General features: G+C 33.9%; 3 protein-coding genes across 7 annotated transcripts; 2 read left to right on the top strand and 1 right to left on the bottom strand.

Moving 5' to 3' along the window:
- Positions 1-4,360: 4,360 nt before the first annotated feature.
- On the top strand, positions 4,361-7,930 carry LOC21396637 (protein phosphatase 2C 16). Of its 4 annotated transcripts, none has more exons than XM_024166753.1 (6): positions 4,361-4,544; positions 4,722-4,858; positions 5,612-6,570; positions 6,685-7,044; positions 7,146-7,251; positions 7,351-7,930. In XM_024166753.1, the coding sequence occupies exons 3-6, from the start codon at positions 5,725-5,727 to the stop codon at positions 7,683-7,685; spliced, it is 1,647 nt and encodes a 548-aa protein (XP_024022521.1). In that variant the 5' UTR covers positions 4,361-4,544; positions 4,722-4,858; positions 5,612-5,724; the 3' UTR covers positions 7,686-7,930. The 4 variants fall into 4 exon arrangements, with proteins under 4 accessions (XP_024022521.1, XP_024022534.1, XP_024022528.1 ...); XM_024166766.1 differs by having other exon boundaries at positions 4,722-4,878; XM_024166760.1 differs by having other exon boundaries at positions 4,719-4,858.
- A 669-nt stretch (positions 7,931-8,599) lies between these two features.
- LOC21396636 (DNA-directed RNA polymerase I subunit rpa49) lies at positions 8,600-11,519 on the bottom strand. The gene is made up of 4 exons (XM_010089400.2): positions 10,923-11,519; positions 10,313-10,462; positions 9,847-10,161; positions 8,600-9,243 (listed from the first exon to the last, which is right to left on the bottom strand). Exons 1-4 carry the CDS (start codon positions 11,361-11,363, stop codon positions 8,833-8,835), a joined length of 1,317 nt encoding a protein of 438 aa, XP_010087702.1. The 5' UTR covers positions 11,364-11,519; the 3' UTR covers positions 8,600-8,832.
- A 4,298-nt stretch (positions 11,520-15,817) lies between these two features.
- Positions 15,818-18,782, top strand: LOC21396635 (60S ribosomal protein L18a-like protein). Of its 2 annotated transcripts, none has more exons than XM_024166854.1 (5): positions 15,818-15,913; positions 16,877-16,950; positions 17,513-17,639; positions 17,725-17,842; positions 18,154-18,782. In XM_024166854.1, the coding sequence occupies exons 2-5, from the start codon at positions 16,941-16,943 to the stop codon at positions 18,214-18,216; spliced, it is 318 nt and encodes a 105-aa protein (XP_024022622.1). In that variant the 5' UTR covers positions 15,818-15,913; positions 16,877-16,940; the 3' UTR covers positions 18,217-18,782. The 2 variants fall into 2 exon arrangements, with proteins under 2 accessions (XP_024022622.1, XP_024022618.1); XM_024166850.1 differs by having other exon boundaries at positions 16,880-16,950; positions 18,154-18,781.
- The last annotated feature ends 1,145 nt before the right edge of the window (positions 18,783-19,927 follow it).

Here is a 19,927-nt window from a genome sequence, read left to right as displayed (position 1 = left end):
ATTTCGTTTGCCTACAAAACCACAATATGATCTTTTATTTCAGCCAAAGAAAAACGTATAGTTTACATAATGTGTCCTTGAATTTGTTACTAATTATAGTTGATTGCAAATTTGACTATTAAAAAACCTATTATTCTTCAAGTTGGGATTTTAGAATACATAATAATGTATTCTTTAATCTAACCCGATCAATTCTTTCGCTAGACCTATCATTTTGTTGGTTTTATAGCAACTGCAATATCATCAACTTGACAATATTAGGTCTTAAAGGCCATTTCTTAACGGTTTAATTGGATGATACTTTTGAGTCATAGTAGGCATCGAATTAAATTGATAAATTTTAAGGAATGCCACAAAGAAATCTCACCTTCAACTTGAGATATTGGAGCTTCGAATTTGTTTCGGACAAATTGAAGGGTCAAAAGTAAATAAAATATGCTTTATCAGAATTTCCCAGGTCACTTAAAAGAATAATCTACTAAATTATCACATACGACTGATCAAATGCCTCAATAACCAATGACCGCTGACTACTAGTTTATTTTTCCTTCCTAAAAGAGATGTTTGGCCATCTATAGCTGCGGTCACAAGAGAGTAATCTGGTAGATTACCTTATTATTTTTCCTTCTCAACAAAGGTGGTAGGTTGTTTCTGGCTTTTGTCGCTTGAACGGAGTCTCCATTCTATTTGTTGAAGAGCAATCTGGTATATCATTTTTTTTAATTAATGACCATATTATTTTTTATTCTCAATAAAGGTAGTAGGTTGTTTATAATCTATGGCATGTTTACTTACTCTGAATTAGAGTGGACAGGAATTGGAGTCAGGAATCAGAATTAAAATAAACTGTTTATTTAGGTTCTAGAAATCGGAGTCAAAAGCAGTCTCAATCTCATTCATGCGTTTACTTACACCCATAATCAAAATAAACTATTATAAATTTACTTACCTACTCTTTTAGTAGATTTTTGTGTGTTGAACTTAAAAAAAAAAAAAGAAATTGTATGTTATGCTAACTATCTTAATATTAGAATAAATAATTAGTAATTAGATTTTTTTAATCACACCAAATAAATCATCTAAATTATTTTTTCTCAATAAATTTTGAAATAATTTTAAGAAAAAAATATAATGATGAAGTAAAATAAGAACAAAATAACTAAGTTTTAAGTCATAAACTTTAAAAAAGAAGTTCCAAGTCATAAATTGAAAAATATATCCCAAGCATAATTCAAAGTACCAACATAATTTAAGTAAACTAATAATTGGTTAATCTAACACTTAAACCCCACGACTAAGAATTTTAAGGATGTATCCTTATTGAGTTGATCCAGAATGTTGTAGAATACACGTAGCAAATCATGCTTATATTAGTGGCATCATCTAAGCCAACAATTTTCATCATTTCTTGATATAAATTGACTTGTAATCCAGTTAGATCCTTGTCAGCCGTGGAAAACACATCAATAAGACCATCTATTTTGGGTACCATTACTGCCACAGATTTAGCCATCGACCCAATGTTGGAGCACATATTCTCAAATATCATATCTTTGTTTTTACCTTTGGTCTTTGTCTTGCGAGTGGAAACACTTAGAAAGCTTTCTGATTGTTGGCTCTGTTGAACACTTGGTTGCTGATTGTATCATTTTTCATGAAATTCTCTTCAAAGGCATTCATATTTGAGTCAACACCCAAATCTCCATTCATGGTATCTTGTTGGCGGACCTCTTCCTCATCATCATCTACATTTCCAACACCAATGCCTATAGCTCGATCGCATCCATAAATTTCACCCAAAGTGTAATAATGAGGAAAAGGTTTTTCATATAAACCAACAGCATCTTTTCGCTTCTGTTAAACAAGTTAAATAACATTAGTTAGTTCACTAAATAATAACCAAGTAACAACCACTATGAAAAAAGTTCAATACACGACCTTGACATACTCATCATACACATTTTTTTTCACATTATAATATCATCTTATCATTGTCCCACCCAAATCCACTAAGAGACAAAATATCTGTCATTGCACAATATTTTTGCTTAAACCATTTCACACGAGATTCAATATGAGGAGATGCTTTGATGGCACAACCTGGTAATTTGGCCTCCATCATAGTCTCTAATCGAAGCAAATACCCATTTTTGAAACCACATTCAGCCCGTCATATCGCGTTTTGACTCAATTCGAACAATGTCTCTATCAATGTGTCATCCTGTTGTATTGTCCTATAATGCTTGTTTTGACCTTGTCCTTTTTGAGGTGAAGAAGTTGGAATGGAACTCATCCTAAACGAACTCATTCTAAACAAGAAATCGACAAGTCATGTATAAAATATAACTAAACTATAGAACAAAGTTACATATATCTTGAAATTGAAGAATTTCATAACAATAGTACGTAACATTATTAACATTCCAATATAACGTGCTCAATACATAAAAATGATACAAATATTCTCAAACAAGTTAATCCTTAATCTTATCCTCTACTTGTTCCCAATAAAGATGAACAGAGTCTCCGATTACATTTGTTGAAGAGCGATTTGGTATATTATTTTTTTAATTAATGACCACATTATTTTTGCTTCTCAATAAAGGCTAGCGAATCCTGGACGTCAAAAATTAATTTGATAGATCATTTTTTATAATCTATCTGATTATTCTTCCTTCTCAAAAAAGATGTGAAGAAACGTGCAATGCTATTTAAGGATTTTCTTGAAAATTTTAATGTGAATTCAAGTACTAATTTTTATCCTGTAAAAATAAAATTTGGCCATCTACTTTTATCTTCCCACAAATAAGTTATTTTCCTCATATTTTCTTTAATTATTTATGTGTTGTTTCTAAAAGTCTGTTTATGAAGTATACTTAAACATAATCAATAATTTAAGTTTGAGTATATGAAGCAAAAAAACTCATGAGACTTTTTTGTTTATTTATGGGTTTACCTTTTACTTTATTTTTCTTTTAAAAAACCAAAAAGTATAAAATTAACAAGATTTAATACAAAATTGATGTTTTAAAATAAGATTCCAAGATATTTTTTATGGTATAGTCTTAAATCTGACAGCCGTACGGATTCGACAATGTAAATTTCTTTTTTGTATTCTTATGTAACATTATTCATAAATGCGTGTAACATTTAGTGTATTTAATTGTAATACAATATTACATGTGTTAAGCTATATATTTTTTTTAATGTTACACTAAAATGAATTGAGTGTTACATACAAAAAAGTGACGTTACACACCACTATAAAAAATTACATTTTCTTGACTGATCCGGTTGCTGAATATAAGACATTTCATATTTTTTTGTACCTCATTGCAAAAAAATAAAATAAAAAAAATATATATATATCGTATTTAATATTCTTTACATTTTTTCTCAAAGAAAAAAAAAAGTATCTTGATGTGTTTTCCACATGCGGTGGTGAAGCAAGCCAAATTTTGACAAAACTTGGAGTGGAAATTACATTGGCAAAAAAAGACATCACCTTTAAAAGAGATGTGAACTTGCAATAACGATAAGCATAAAACTGTTGAGAGACATTATCCCCGTTTATTTTATTAATTTAATTTAATTCAATTCAATTTAAATAGTAAATACAGTTTAAATTAATATTTTAAAAAAATAATTTAAATTATATTTTTTGTTTAAATTAAATTAAATAAGTTAATTTAGAGTTTAATTTCTCCATCAAGTTCAACAGTTTAAATTATTTTTGAATAATAAAAAATGTCTATTCTCTTCGCTTTTCACACATACTAAATAATTAAAATTTTATTCCCCTTCAAAATTAAAAATTTAATTGCACACCTAAACGTCAATTTAAAATATAATTTAAATTACATAATTTGAATATTTTTGCTCAAATTAAAAATTTAAATAAATAAAATTTAAACTAATGAACTAAACGATAGTATTATTATTAGAGAACTTTTTATAGTGTTATACTGGTATTTTTTATTTATCAACTGTTAAATTTATATTATTTTTTAATCAGATTTAATTTTTAATCCGATGTAATACAAATTCAACCACCAATAAATAAAAAATATTAATTTAAAAAAAACACCATAAAAATTTTCTATTATCAGTCCAACAAAAAAAAAGAAAGAAAAAGAAAGAAAAACTGTGGAAGAGACATTATCGAGACAATAGTTTCAGTTCTTGGACACGTGTCTTCCCGAAAGCTGTGTCTCATGAAAAATCCATGGGAGTAGTTGTCCTCTTGGTAAGCACAGTCCTAACCTAAGCATTTTCTGTCGCACACAACGCTTTATTGATGTAAGATAACACGTATACGTGTCTTAAAAAGGAGTGCTTGGTCTTTTTCTTTTTTTTTTCTTTAAAAAAAAGAACAAACTCTCATGTTTCTCTCTCTTCTCTCTCTCTCTCTCTCTCTCTCTCTCTCTCTCAATCAAGTCCTCCGAAGCCTCCAATTGAATCCCTCAGAAAACAGAGGAAAATAAAAAAAAATCTAGGAGGAAGAGGCTTCTTCACTCAGAAAGCCCATATTTTTCTTTGCTCTGGTAAGATGCTTTTTTTTTTAATTAATTTATTTATTTTACTAGCTAGTTCTTTTTAGGGGGGAGAGAAAGGAGATCATTTTAGTGGCATCCCCAAAAGTGGTAACTTTAGCTTCTTCTAATGATGATTTTTAATGGGTATTGATAATTTTTTGTGTTGTGTTCATTGTATATAAGAAGAAGAAGAAACAAGAAACAAGAAACAAGAAAGAAAAGGTGGAGACCCAGAGGCTGAGATGGTTTGCCTCAGATCCAGGAAACCCAAATTTTATGTTAAAAAAGGATTCATCTTTTTGGGCTTTCCTGTGATTCATAGGGTTGGTTTTCTATTTCCTAGGTTCTTTCTCATGACCCTTTTGCTTTATCTTTCTGGGTTTAATGGATAAAGATTGGATTGCAGTCATTTTCATATTAACACGTGTATAATTTTCTTAAGGGTTTGGTGTTGAGGATAGGATTTTTGGTATTCTGTGGTGGATTGTTTTCCAGGAGGTCGAGAAATTTATTAACTTCAGGAATCCAGAGAAATCCAATTTCCCGTGAAAGCTTGGATTTTTTTTTGTTTTTTGTTTTTAAATTAATTAGGTGAATAGATTCCTTTTAATCCATCAGATCTGAAACTAGGGGTTAATTTGTAAAAGATTTGGTGGATCTGTGGCATATGTTTAAACATGTGTCAAATTCCCAATAATTTGGTTTCTGATTTTGGATATGTTTGAGAGCAAAAAAGTCGTACTTTTGGTGGTGCTTTGTTCAAAAGGAATTAGGATTGAACTTCTTATATATGTCACTAAATAGTTTTTGGCATTGACTCATGGTCAGCTTGTTTCTCTTGTATCAGTATCAATAGTGATGACATCTAACTTTTTTGTGTTACTAACTTTCGGTTTTGCTTTAGATTTCTCTAGGTTTTAAGATGATAAGCCTGTAATCTTATCTTATAAGTAAATTGGTCGGTGGTCTTCACCTGTCTACATTTATGAATCTTCTCTCTTTTGTCTTATGATGTTGATGTTGAAATTTCTCTTTCATTTATGTGTTTTTTACTTCCACTGGCACGACGATACAAGACGACAAAAGTCTTCCACGTTCGGAGCTGAAAAGGATGGAGCTAAGAATTGTAGAGTTATTAGGTATAAAAGTCAAAATGTAACTGCTCGATGGTGGATACAGAAGGGACTTGATGGAAGAGATGCCTTCGGCAGTTGCAGTGACATTTAGTTTAGATAAATCGTTGTGTGACAACTCTGGAATCGCAACCCACGTTGAGTTCACGCAGCTCAAGCTGGTAACAGACGCTGGAAATCTGCCGTTGGATCCTGCTAAGGTGGTGTGTGCAGAGTCTATATCCTGTGGCAACCGAAGTTGCAGTGCTGTAAGGAGTGCAGTTAGCATGGTGACCATGTCAGCACAAGGAGATAACGGAGGTGGTGCTGATTTGTTTACAATGTTGCCTGAGAGTGGAAATATTCGTGTTACCAGCGATGTTGTTGTTCAAGTAAGCGGGGAAGATGAAATTTTATCCATTACTGATGACAATAATGGAATAATTAACAAAGAGTTGCTAGCTTTGGAGGTGGGATCTGAGCTAAGCTTACCAGATGTCGTGGAGATTGGAAATGTTCAAGATGGTCAGATTGTTGCCAAGGCTATTATCTTGGTGGAATCAAGTAACGGAAAGGTGCCTTCTGGCGAAGTCATTGTGGCAGCGGTGAGTCCAGTTTCGGATATATCCAGCAAGTCTGAATTGGTCACCTCGGCGGTGGTTATCCAGTCACATGGCGAGAATACTTTTGTTAAAGGAGCCACCCGAAGCGTGTTCGAGCTGGACTGTATTCCCCTTTGGGGCTCGGTATCCATTTGTGGAAGAAGACCAGAAATGGAAGATGCAGTTGCTGCTGTACCAAGGTTTATGAAAATTCCTATTGAAATGCTTATTGATACTTGTATGATTGATGGAATCAGTCAAAATTTGACACACCTAACCAGTCATTTTTTCGGTGTGTATGATGGCCACGGAGGATCTCTGGTAAATTTCTTCTTTTTCTACCACGTTTGTTCGATTCCTTTGATTCCAGTTTTTCTTTTTAGAATCATCTTAGTTGTAGAATTTTCCCTTCACTGATTATGTTCCATCATGTAGGTCGCTGACTATTGTCGCGAGCGCATCCACTTGGCTTTGGCTGAGGAGATTGGATTCATTAAAGGCGATTTAAGTGATGCAAATCCGGGAGAGAATCGACAAGTGAGGTGGGAGAAAACCTTCACTTCTTGCTTTCAGAAGGTGGATGATGAGATTGGAGGGAAAGCTGGACGGAGCACTGATGGAAGCGACGTCGATGCTTCAGATGCTATGTTTGAGCCTGTAGCCCCGGAAACGGTCGGATCTACGGCTGTGGTTGCATTAGTCTGCTCATCGCACATCATAGTTGCAAACTGCGGTGATTCACGAGCAGTTCTATGCCGTGGCAAAGAACCTGTCCCGTTATCAGTCGATCATAAAGTAACACAGTTTTACAGTCTGTCATGTCTTCACTTAAGCGAACAAAATCCTCCCTTTGAAGAAACTAATCTGTCTCACTTCATTTTGTTAAATTTTCTCAGCCAAACAGAGAGGACGAATATGCAAGGATCGAGGCGTCTGGGGGCAAGGTCATACAGTGGAACGGGCACCGTGTTTTTGGAGTTCTTGCAATGTCGAGATCCATAGGTATGTCTTTTCTCAAGTTCATGACTAGGAAATGAGTTGATTTCTTTCTGTGTCTTGTCTGTTGAGTTGAGATTTTTCTTTTCACCATTGATACTACAGGAGATAGATATTTAAAACCATGGATTATACCGGAACCAGAAGTGATGGTCCTTCCTCGAACAAGGGAGGATGAGTGCCTTATCTTAGCCACCGACGGATTATGGGACGTCATGACGAACGAAGAAGTCTGCGAAGTGGCTCGACGGCGGATTCTCCTCTGGTACAAGAAGAACGGAGTCACAGCTTCTGCGGAGAGGGGTTTGGGAACAGACCTCGCGGCTCAAGCTGCGGCGGAGCATCTGTCGATGCTTGCCCTCCAAAAGGGAAGCAAGGATAACATATCTGTGATTGTGGTGGATTTGAAAGCTCAAAGAAAATTCAAGAGCAAATCCTGATGGAGAAGATGTCCATCCCATCAAGCACACGGTCCAAGTCATTTTAATCTCCCTATATTGACTAGATTAAGAAAGAATCTAATTAATATATTATATATCGCTAATGTCCATTCGTTTTTTCTCTTGGGCTCAATGTGATTTCTGAATATAGAAATCTGGTGTACTATATATAACAAACAAATTGTAATGTGGAAACTATAAGACGTGGTTTTTTAAGTATATGCGTCGTGTTGAATTCCTGTAAATTTTGCTGATGCTGATTTTAGTTTAAAGAGAGAATTATTCCAATGGTTTCTGTAGATTCTGTTCATTTATTCATCTGGCATGCAGGGCTCTAGTAAAGTTGAAAGGGACTCTTGTTGGCTTTTTTTTATTTTTTATTTTTTATTTTTATTTTGTTTTTTAAGCTATAAAAATCTGACAGTTCTAAAAAATGCTCATATCTTACCAAAGATTTTTTAGTAGCTGAAACTCTGAATGAAAGTCTTGCAGTTTGTTTAGTTGAATAATGCTAGGGACATAACTCAAATTACAACTTATGTCAACTGATGTGGTATATGAATTATTTTTTTTTATTAGTAGATGTAAAATATTGTCATGTTAATTAATGAAAGAGATTATATTTATTAATAAAAAGATGACAATTCATGTGCTATATTAGTTAGTACACAAAAATTAAAATTAAAATTGATACACAAAAATTGAAATTTGAATTGGTACACAAGAGTTTTAAGATTACTGTTTAAACTAGAGTAATTAGAAATACCAATTAAGATGAATGAGCTTATTATAAACTTCTGAACTGAACTAACCAGTTTAATATTCCTCAGACGAGTGCTATATTAAATTAGTGGGCGACAAACTTCAAGAATGCCAACGAAATGATAAAACAAGGCTGTGAAAGAAGAATATGGTATATGATTAAATACCCAAATGCTTATAACAATAACCATCAAAATCCAAAATTCAACCTTATACAGAACTGTTTCAGATGAGCACAATAGTGTTTAATAGTAAAAGAAAAGGTGATGGGAATCACGCAAGGAAACTGAACACTGCCAAAAACTCTAGTTTTTTAAATGTATAGGAAAGCCGCCACATTCTTCCGCATTTGCTCTCACTTGCAAGAAAATGAATCGATGATTCTCTACCGCTTTCGCCGCCTCTGCCTCAAATCGGGGAACTGGAGAGGGACAGGTAGGGTTGCGAACCATAGGTTGTTCTGGCGTACTAGCTTGCAACCCAATTGCTCATAGTGCACTCTCAGAGTTACTGAAGTCATTCTCAAATCCTTAGCTATGTCGGTCAAGTTTGTTTGGAACCGATCTGCATATAGTGTGAGTACCAAGACATAGCTAATCAGAAGATCGTTTTCCTTAGATGCCAGCTTTTTCACCTCCGAGCTCAAAAACATGGCTGAGAACTTTTGGCGTAGAATGCTCGGAAACTTATGGCGCTTTGCAGAAGAAACACCGTCCATCGAATGCAGATCCTTGAACTTTATAAGATGAGTAATGTATGAGAATATGCAAGCTCGCCTTTTCTTCTCCTCTTCATCCTATAAAAACACACAGAGGTCAGAGAGCAGAAAATACAAGATATTCTGAACTTGAGAAGAACACGGTCAATAAACATAAAGTTAACCCCTAAAGCGGAGGAGGATATCATGGTTTTATTTATATTCCAGCCTTTTGCCTTAAGGCCTGTTTAGTTCCTTGATTTGAATTTTTAATTCGAGTTGGGATGTGATTTTATGTGAAAGCTTTTTACTGTAGTAAAAAAGTTTGATGTGACTGTTTCTGAGAGCTTTTTATAACAAAATTCAAATTCTAAACTCGAATCGGTGAAATGAACAGGGCCATTGTTCCATTGTCGTGATTGTTCTTCCCTTGCTTTTCAGCTTCAATAAGAAAATTGTAAGCTTACAAAGGAACTACTAATGCATTACAAACATAAATTTTAGGGAATTCGTTTTTGAAGCGTTCAGTTGGGAGAGATAAACAACTAGAAAATTCACGGACTTTTAATCCAGAATGCCACAAAGAGAACATATAAGATAACCGATTTTTGGGGGAAAAAGTTATTTGAGCAAGCAGCAAGCCGATCCATCATTTTAAGATTATTTCGTGCAAATGATTCGCACTCTTTCATGGAAACCTACCTCAGTCTCACGCAAATTTTGGATTCTGTTGGAAATGAAGCTTGGATAATCATCGGACTTCAATTCTGCTTCCTCTTGCAGAAGTCGATAAATATCTTCAAGGAAATCCCACTCTCCTTTGAGGATGATCTTCTCGATCGGATAAGCCTCCTGAGAAGAAGTTGCAGCAGCATTATACGGTGGTATATTACGGTCGGTGTGGACTTGAGTACTTTCAAGAGCATCTTTCTTTATCACAATTTGTTTGATTTTCTCATCCATATCCTTCTGAGTTTCAGGATCATCATTTTGATAAAGGGCGTCCCTCTTCTTAGCCTGCAATGTTCCATACAAATTCAGTTTTGATTATCCTAACAATGCAATCAGCACTCAAACATTACTCAGCTCGACAAAGCATGACACTGATATTTCTAACGAAAACTTGGCCTGTACAAATTAACAACCTCAAAGAAAAGTGGACTCTTACCTCCCTTATCGACTTATTTGTACCATAGCGATCGGTTAGCCCTTTAATCTTTTCTGACTTCGATAGAGCAGAGCGTTCTCCCTCTGCCAAACTTCCAGAGTCTTTATTAGGCAAACGCAAACCTCGAACTTTTGGTTCTAATCTGAAAATCTGGACAACGAGATCCCAAAACGGGTTAAAGTTATCTCTTCGCGAGATCAAAGTATGGTAACACGGAAAGATCAAAGCTTTACAGTATGATGCTCATGATTAATTTAGTGAAATGCAAATGTATACGCGGAAAAATAAGTGACGACAATGAGTTCAACTTACATGGTTATTGGCAAACAAAGAAGGAACATAACAAATCAGCCCAAATACGAGCACTTTGGCCACTTAATTAAACATTTTCCTATTACATTTCCCTTTCCTACGCTTTCTGAGCAACCAAACATTAAATTAAAAATCAAAGTTTTACTACCAAGTAGCAATTCCTCATTAAACGCAATCTCAACAACAGTTTAATAATTCCAATTCATCCTAATCCAATACTCGTAAATATGTTTCAGAAACCAAACAAATTACAGACACAACAAATGCAACAAAGAAACAAACTTTGAGGTAAAATAACCTTGTTAGAAGCAATGGGCACGATCTTCAAGGTCTGGGTTTCCTTGTCAAGAACCCCAAGGGCATAATTGCAATGCTGCTGCCCAGCCTCGGCCTCGCCGCTGTAATTAGTACCGACGAAATCCACGTTCGCCCCATTCGGACTCACCACGAGCTGAAGCCTTTTGGGCTTATTCCTGTTCCTGAAAACCCTAGCCATGGCGGTGGCACTGGACTCGTCGTCCCCGTCCTTGGGATCGAACCCAGACGGGAAATACCCCACCAGTGGTGGGGCCCTCTCCGGCTGGTTTTGGACCACTTGGATGGTGGCTTCGACTTTATTCTTCCTCTTCTTCTTGCTCTTCTTCTCGGCGATCGAAGTCGATGACGGTTCTGAGCGTTTTCTGGGGGTTTCTGTTTCTAGGTTTTGCCTCGATCGGGAGTCTTCGGCGTCGGAATCCATAACCGAGGATAGAGAGAGAGTTTTGAAGATTTTTGGTTTTGTTGGGTGGCGTTTGGCCGTTGATGGTGGTGGCGGTAAACTTGGATTCCGGCGAAGCCCAAAAACCCTTTTAAACCCTGTTTGGATATGTACGGTTTTGGAGTTCAGTGGTGGGTGATTCTGTGACCGTTCGATGGAGATTTGGAGAATCGGATGGTGTAGATAAAAAGAGGGTGAAATTTCTTTTTGTCAACGTTCTCTACCATCTGGAGAGAGTATTGTGTCGTTTCTTTACTTTTCAGTTCTGTTATTTTCTAATCATGTCGTTTTTGTTATTGTTGCCCTCTTCTTTCTTGATGTTCTACAGGACCTGCACCTTGTCGTTGCCATTTTTCAGGTAAGGTCCTTTTTCCCCCAGTATTGTCGTACACGGCTGTTGTCTTCATTAATATCGTTTTAGTTGTCCTAGTCGTTTTCTATCTTGAAATCATTTATTGTCGTTGTTGCGTTTCCATCGCTGTCGTTTTTTGAATAATGTCGTTTTGGATAATGTTGTTTCGGATGTCATTGTTGTTTTTACTTTAATATTGTTAAATTCTAGCATGTCGTTTTCTTCAGGTCATGGTTGTCTTGTTTACTTGCCTCTCCCATCACGCTCGTTTCAACATCGTCTTCGTATTCTGCAGTTATGGTTTTATTCGTCGTTTTTTGTTTTTCTGCGCGTCAACATTCTTTTTTTTAGCTGTCCTTTTTTTAGGTCATTTTTTTTCCTCGTAAATTCATGTAGCTTTCTTATGTTCTTGTCGTTTTTCAGGCCATTGTTGACATGTTGCTTCCTTAACAATTCCACTTATGGTTGTTTTCCATTGTTGTCGTTTTAGTTGTTATCATCCTCTTCTATGGTTGTCTTTTACTGCCACTGATATTTTTTCAGGTCATTGATGTTTCCCTTTTTTCTTTTTTTTTTTCTTTTGACGTTTTGCACTGTTGTGGTTGCCTGAATGATATATTTTGTTTAAAATTTTTACCGTTGCTTTCTACGTTGATATATTTCATTGTCGTCGTTGTTTTATCAGGAAAGCGTTAATATTTCTCGCCTTACATTTAATATTTATATTGTTTTTTACTGATGATATCGTTTCCGGTGGTGTATCGTGGGTTTTCACTTCGCTAATTTGAGTTGAGATGTAATTTTATATGAGAGCTTTTTACTGTAGCAAAAAAGTTAGATGTGATTGTTTGTGAGAGCTTTTTACTGTAAAAAAACTCGAATTCTAAACTCGAATCAGCGAAGTAAACGGGGCCTTACTCTCTCATTTGCAAGTAATTGTCGCTTCCCTACTTTCTTGTTGGTTTAGGCACTTGTAATTTCGTGAGTCGTCGTTTTCACAGGTCATCATTAATATTTTTTTTTTTTTTTTGACGAACGTTTCTCTCTTTTAAGATTAACGTTTGATTCATAGATTCATAACTATTTTTAATTTATGTGTGTTTTTTATGTGAGAAAATACTGTAACGAATAACGAACCATAATTCGAATCATGACACGAATACACTAACCAAACGCATGATAAATTTTATTTTTACTCCTGAACTTTGGTCTCTTTATCAATTTATCCCCTGAACTTTAAAAATTAGTCTGCGCACCCCATGAACTTTAAAACATTAGTCACTTTGCCATTCTATTTATTTGACTAAAGGATTTGATGACATGACAATTATTAGATGGATAGTTTAATGAACTATTTATGTAAATTTCCTCTAAAGTATGTATTATATTTCAAATGTCCCATAATATATCAAAACACATCAAAATACTCTTAATATTTAAAAAACATAATAAAATAACAGTTTTACTTATGTGGCACGTCATTACAAATAAATTAGACATTAAATTGTAATTGAATCATTAGAAGTAAATATTGAAAATATAAAAATGTTAAAATGCTTCACTTCAAAAAATTAAAAAAATTAAAAACCCCAAAAGAAAATAGAAAAAAATTGAAAAACCTTCATCCTCTTCAGCTCTAGAAGTGCACATTAAAACAAATTTTTTCACTTAAAGAGAAAGAAGGTTTTTCGATGTTTGAAGAGGAAGAAGTTTTTATTTTTATTATTATTTTTTTGATATTTTTTACTTGTCTTTTGGATTTTTTGAATTTTTAGTAACATTCTATATCAACTAATTTATAAAAAATTGAAAACCCCGAAAGACAATTCAAAAATAATAAAAAAATCATTTTAAGGAAAAATAAGTGTTTTGATATGCACTTTCAGACATGAAAAAGATAAGGTTTTTCAAAAACAAAAATTCTTCTTTTCTTCTGAGTTTTGATTATTGAAAAAATATTTTTAAAACTTTTAAATTTTTTGAAGCGAAGCCTTTTATATTTATTATTATTATTATTTAGTATTTAATCATTTTTATTGATTCATTTAGAATTTAATGTCTAATTAATTTTTAATGACATGTCATATCAATAAAATTGTTATTTTATTATGTTTTCTATAGATTATAGACATTTTGATGTGTTTTAGTAGACCATGGAGCATTTTGAAATATGATACATATTTCAGGGTGTATTTATGCAAATAATTCATTATACTACCCATCCAATAATTATCACGCCGTCAAACCTGTTAGTCAAATAAACATAAAGAGCAAAGTGACTAACGTTTCAAAGTTGGGGGGGGGGGGGGGGGGGGGCAAAAATAAAGTTTATCCATCCTTTTATGTTGCGGTATTGTCATTTTTCGTTGATGTCATTTCGTGTAGTTTTCGTTCTCTGAATTCCTATCATTTTATTATATATTGTCATTCTCTCTATTTTCGTTTTATTTGCTATCATAACTTTTTATATTGATGCCATCTCTTTAATTGACTATTTGAGCCGATATTATGCACGTGAGGAATAATTTATACTGATGCCATCTCTTTAATTGACTATTTGAGCCGATATTATGCACGTGAGGAATAATTTTGTAAGTTTAATTTCGCGTCAAAATATGTAGCCTCTTTAGAAGTTAGTCTATTAATTGAAACAATAGGAAAAATGTTTTAAAAAAATAATATCGAAAAAAATTAAAGTTATGAATGACTTTTTTATTCAACTCTTAACAATTATGTATTTTAAAAAGGGATATTGTAAAAAACGATATTGTAAAGAAAATGTAACAGTCAACAAATGCCAGAGAAAAATAAAAGAAAAAAGGTCAATGAGGAAAAGAAAATAAGTAAAAATTAAAAAAATAATTGAGAAAAAGTTCTAAAAAAAAAGAAAGAAAGAATTAAAGTTATATAAAAAATTTTGATAAAAAACATATTTAAAAAGAATTATTTTAATTAAAAAAGTAAATAGAAAATTAAGGAATATCAGAAGAAAAATTAAAAGAGACAATGTGTAAAAAAAGAAGAAAAATATAAATAACGGGAATGAGAAAAAGAAAAAAAGTTTAAGAAAGAGAGGAAAAAAAAAGAAGAATAATCAAGTACATGAACTGAAAGGAAAAATAAATAAATAAAAAGGTACATTAACTAAAAGGAATATTTTTTTGGTGAAAAAAAGGAATCTTAATTGTATCTAGCGAGTAGATCCCTTCCAGTTCCACAAAAAAAAAAATTAAAAAATTAAAAATTAAAAATTAAAAAATTAAAATCATACGGCTCTGGTTGGGTGTTAATTTTGGGCTTGTTCTTTTGAAGTTTAACTTGAGTATAATTCTTGAGTTGAATTTGAGTTATAACTTGAGTTGAACTTGTAACTTGAGTTTGTGTTTGGTTGTGTACATTTAAGTTATGATTTGAGATAAGAATCTTTTTGAGTTTGTATTTGAGTGAGTCAAAACTTGAATTCGTATTTAGTTAGTATTTTAATAAAAACTCTATGTTGATGAAAAATTATAATAGGGTATATGGATCAGGTTTTATTCGTCTTTTCGTTGTCAACGCATAGAAAAAAAAATCATCTCAATCAGAATTAAAACGAAAAAGTTATAGCATTTTTAAGAATAGAAAAAATATTATTCATTAATTTGAGTTCGAGTTTCTGAACTCGAGTTGGATGGGAAGGGCCCGTTCACTTCACTGATTCGAGTTGAGATGTGATTTTATGTGAGAGCTTTTTACTGTAGCAAAAAAGTTAGATGTGACTGTTTATGAGAACTTTTTACTGTAGCAAAACTCGAATTCTAAACTCGAATCGGTGAAAGTTTTAGTCCTAAACTCGAGTTTGAACTCGAGTTTAAACTCGAGTTTAAACTTAAAAGAACATGAACTCGAATAAAATTGTAACTCGAATTACATTTTTTTTAGTTTTTCACTCAAAAGAACAAGCCTTTTATCTTTTTATTTAATTTATAAATTCAGAATTATAATTTAAAATTATTTTTAATTTATATATTTTTTTTTAAAATTATAATTAATGACGAATTATAATTCATGAAATGAATTTTTGTGTCAAACACGCAGTAGAAAACTAGACACAGAACTAGGCTCTACTTGTAGCCGGCGATTGTGTTCATCACTCGTCAGTTTCTCGTCAAGCCCTTGGACACTTTGGAATGCTAAAGAGGTAACTTTTTTCTCTTTTTTTTCCTGGTTAACTTTTGTTAATTTTTTTTTTTTTTTTTTTTTTTTTTTCATTTACCTCCTTTTGTTCTGATAGATTCAGCTCTTCGTTTCTGTGACTGAAAAAGATAAAGTTCAAAACTTTTTATTATCCCCAACTTACGAACTCCCTTTTTCCTTACCAGTCTTTGATTTTTTTTTCCCCGCTATCGCAACGATCGGAAATCGGAAGATGATCCGTTTCCTTCTCTGCATGGTTGATTTGTCATATTTTGGAGGCAACATTGGGAAAAACTTTCCCAAATCCCCAGACCCAGTATTTTTTTTCTTAATTTTAGGTTTGAATGTGAATGCAGCTTTGCTTTGTTATGGGTTTTGCTAATTCATTCGATTGATTCCTTTTTTTTTTTTTTTTTTGCGTAGAAGGAGGGATTTTAGGGGTCTGTTGGTTAATAATAATAAAAACAAAAGGTATTTTGAAGCCTAATAGAGAAATCTCTCTCTATTTGTGTATGTATCACTGCACAAACTATTTTGGGTTTTAAATTTAAAGTTGAGAGGCAAGATATTGCGGGCCCCTTTTTTTTCTGTTATGATTATCTTCACTTGTTATTTAATTTGCTTTTAAGCAACTTGAATTCGATTTTGTTATGGTTTGCCACGAAGTTGATTTGATTCTCAAGTTAATACTTCTCTTGGGAAGCTGTGATTGTTTGCAGATATAAAACTGATTTTTTTTTTTTTTTTTAACCTTTTGTTTCTTGTCTCCTATGTGGAACACCTGAATTTTGGGCTTGAGCACCTCATTCTCTTTGCATGTTTTAACTGACGGTCATAGTATGTTCATCAGCCCTCAGCAACACTAGAGGAATTGGCTTCTTTCCTTTTTTGGCTAGCAAATATTTATGTTGCTTTCAGATTTTTTTTCCCACATCATCTTAAAAACAATTTTTTTTTCTTCTTCTAGCAGTTGCTTTGGAAGCAGAAAGGGAAGCTGAGGATACTAATACACAATTTTGTCTCTTGGATACATGGATCAGAGTATTCAACTTCTTTGGCGCTCTTTTAAATTCCCTTTATTTTTCAGTTTTCATGGAATGGTGTTCTTTAAAGTATAGCCAATTTTGAAAATCTCAGACGCACTCTGCAATCTCACCTGTTTGTGTGGTCCAATTGTTGGTGCCTTTTATATGTTTGTGAATGATTTTTGAATTTAACTTTTTGTTAAACCTTCTTGTGTGGGATTCTGTTCACTTATTTATTTATGTTGAGGTGTGACATTAGTTGTGGATAACCTGCCTGCAAATTCAATGATATGACTCCGACATCAAAAAGTAAATATCGTCAAATTAATTAACTTCCTTCTTGTCAGTTCCTTGGAGGACTACCAGAACTGAGATGTCCTTAATATTTTGAACTCTCATTCCGAACTATTGAGTGAAAACCGATGCCTGACTTGTCTTTGGAAATTGAGACTAGCTAGCCTCTTCTAGAATTTTTACTGCCTGGTGTAATGTTTGTTTATAATAGTTAGTAGACTTGGTTTTGATTTGGTGGTGGTCCAAAATACTTATTCTTTGAAGGTGGTCTTTTTCAACTTCAGGGATTTCAACAGATGTAGTGGAGCATAGAAACGGCGAGTATACTAGGATACAAGATGCGGAAGATCCACAGCTGGGCATGTTTGACAAACCTCTTCCTTGTTTTGGTTGTGGAATTGGATGGTTTTCGTGAGTTTCCTTATCCCCACTCTTTTTTCTCTCCTCGCTGACATGTGAACGCACCCTCGTCTCTTCTCACTCTCATCTTTTGCAGTTTTCTACTTGGATTTGTTTTCCCGTTGATGTGGTACTATGCGACATTCCTCTACTTTGGTAACTATTATCGCAAAGACCCAAGAGAGAGAGCCGGACTCGCAGCTGCAGCGATAGCTGTAAGTGTTGGCCTCAACAATTAGCTCCATTTGTTCTCTGATTATCAACTGACTGTGTAGCATCCCAAGTCTATTTAGCATACGTTTTGCTAGTAATTATATTTCTATTATTTCTTACTAGTCACAGCTAGATGAAAAGACAAAAGACTTTTGCTTTGTCAAATACTCATAATTTGCTATATCTCATCGTCATTTTAACCTGCATTGTTATTGGTGCCTGCGGAAATCATAATAGAACTGTGACAGGTTACGATAAAGGATATGTTTCCTTTCTCTCCTTGGATTAACTGGATATCTTGCGATTGTTGCAGGCTTTGATTTGTACAACTACCATGTTCATTACGGTTGCTGTTATTCTTTTCCAATCATTGTAAATATGAAGCCACCTCAATTGTTACACATTTCAGCCTTCTCTTCAAACCTTAAGCTAGCGGTTCCTGGACATGAATTTTACCTGGCCCGTGAAAGAAGTATTTGTTCCAGAGTGTTTCTTATCTGAAAGTTAACCGGTTCTTGAAGTTATTGTGGATAAGTAGTAAGTATCATCCCTTAGTTCCCATTAGCTAGGAGCAGAAATTACAGAATATACATATATGGCAGTTTGGATATGAAAGTAGAGTAGAGTTGTTTACAAATTAGGTCGCAGAAGAATTTACCTCGACGCGTATTTGGGACGCAGTAGGAAGAGTGGTTGTTTAAGCATCTTTTGGCAGCAATCATTAGAGCCTTTAAATAAGTTTATGGTCTGTTTAAATTTGGCAAGCTAGCAATATTCTATGTTGTGAAGAAACAAAGAAAGATGTAAGGATCTTTCTATGAGAATTGAAATTGGTATGAAACTGAGAGAAAATTGATTGTGACAAGGAAGCCTCTTTTTTTTTTTTTTTTTTTTTTGGTTGGCTGGAAGTGTGAAGGAAGTTGGACTGGATATTAAAATATTTGCTTTTTAAATTTGGCATGTGGTAGAAAGTGGTGCTTTATGTCTCACCAAAGAAGACCTCTTATTTTGTGCTTCATTTTTTTTTTCCTGATAAGTTCTTTTGTGCTTCATTATCATATGATACAATGTTCATTCTTTAGCATATTCTTAGAATTTAGAAATTTAGTAGCATAAGAATCACTCACACTAGAACTACCAACGAACTTTTCTAATAACAGAACAACTAGCAAGTGGGTCATTTTCCCAATTACTGCAATACTAGTTTTGTCTCGAAATTGGTCCAAAAATGTTCCCCCGCTTGCCAACCCCCCCAATTACTGCAATACTAGTTTTGTCTCGAAATTGGTCCAAAAATGTTCACCCGCTTGCCAAACCACCCGCCCCAACCGCCTCCAATCCACCTACAATGCCGAGCGGTCTTGTGCTGGAATTTTTGAGATTTTCTCATCCTCCAATCTGCCTTGATATCAGTTTTTTAGCTAATATTTAGCCTAGCGGAGCTCCCCATTGGAGTGTAATCTTTTCCCCAGCTTTCTGCTAAAGTTGATGCTTTCTCACTTTTTTAGACAAAGGAATATTGAAACGGACTAGGTGACGTGCTTTTTGTTGGTTATAAAGAGTTTAATGATTTTCAAGATAAGGCGCATATAAAATATATACCTAATCAGCCACTGTACCTGAACATTTTTTTCCCCCCCTCTTTGGCCACCGACTAAACTTATACCTACAACTACATGAAATTGTTAGGCATTATAACTTAGCATTATATGTGCAAATTGTAACACTTTCCTTGCCAGCACCTCTATGATGGAGATTTTATCCCTATCAAACACCAAAAAAGACCTCACTGTGGTGTTCACGTGAGTCCCGCCGTGTAGGGCCCAATCTCTTTGTGCTTGACACAAAAGGGTTTTCCTTTCCTTGCCAAAGTCTCAAGGCATTGAAATTCGTGAATAATAGGTAATTGAAGATCTCGTTTATTTCACCGATTTAAGTTTTCAATTTTAGATTTTTATAGTAAAAGGCTCTTAAAAAATATCACATCTAACTTTTTCTGCTACAGTGAAAAGCTATCAGAAAATGTCACATCTCAGCTCGAATTGAAAACTCGAATCCGCGAAATGAGCGAGGCCTTCTAGTTCTAG

Source organism: Morus notabilis, unplaced genomic scaffold (assembly GCF_000414095.1).
Source record: "Morus notabilis unplaced genomic scaffold, ASM41409v2 Scaffold449, whole genome shotgun sequence".
NCBI classification, from domain to species: domain Eukaryota; kingdom Viridiplantae; phylum Streptophyta; class Magnoliopsida; order Rosales; family Moraceae; genus Morus; species Morus notabilis.
Note: the sequence above shows the minus strand (reverse complement) of the source record. Positions and strands in the feature narration are given on the sequence as shown.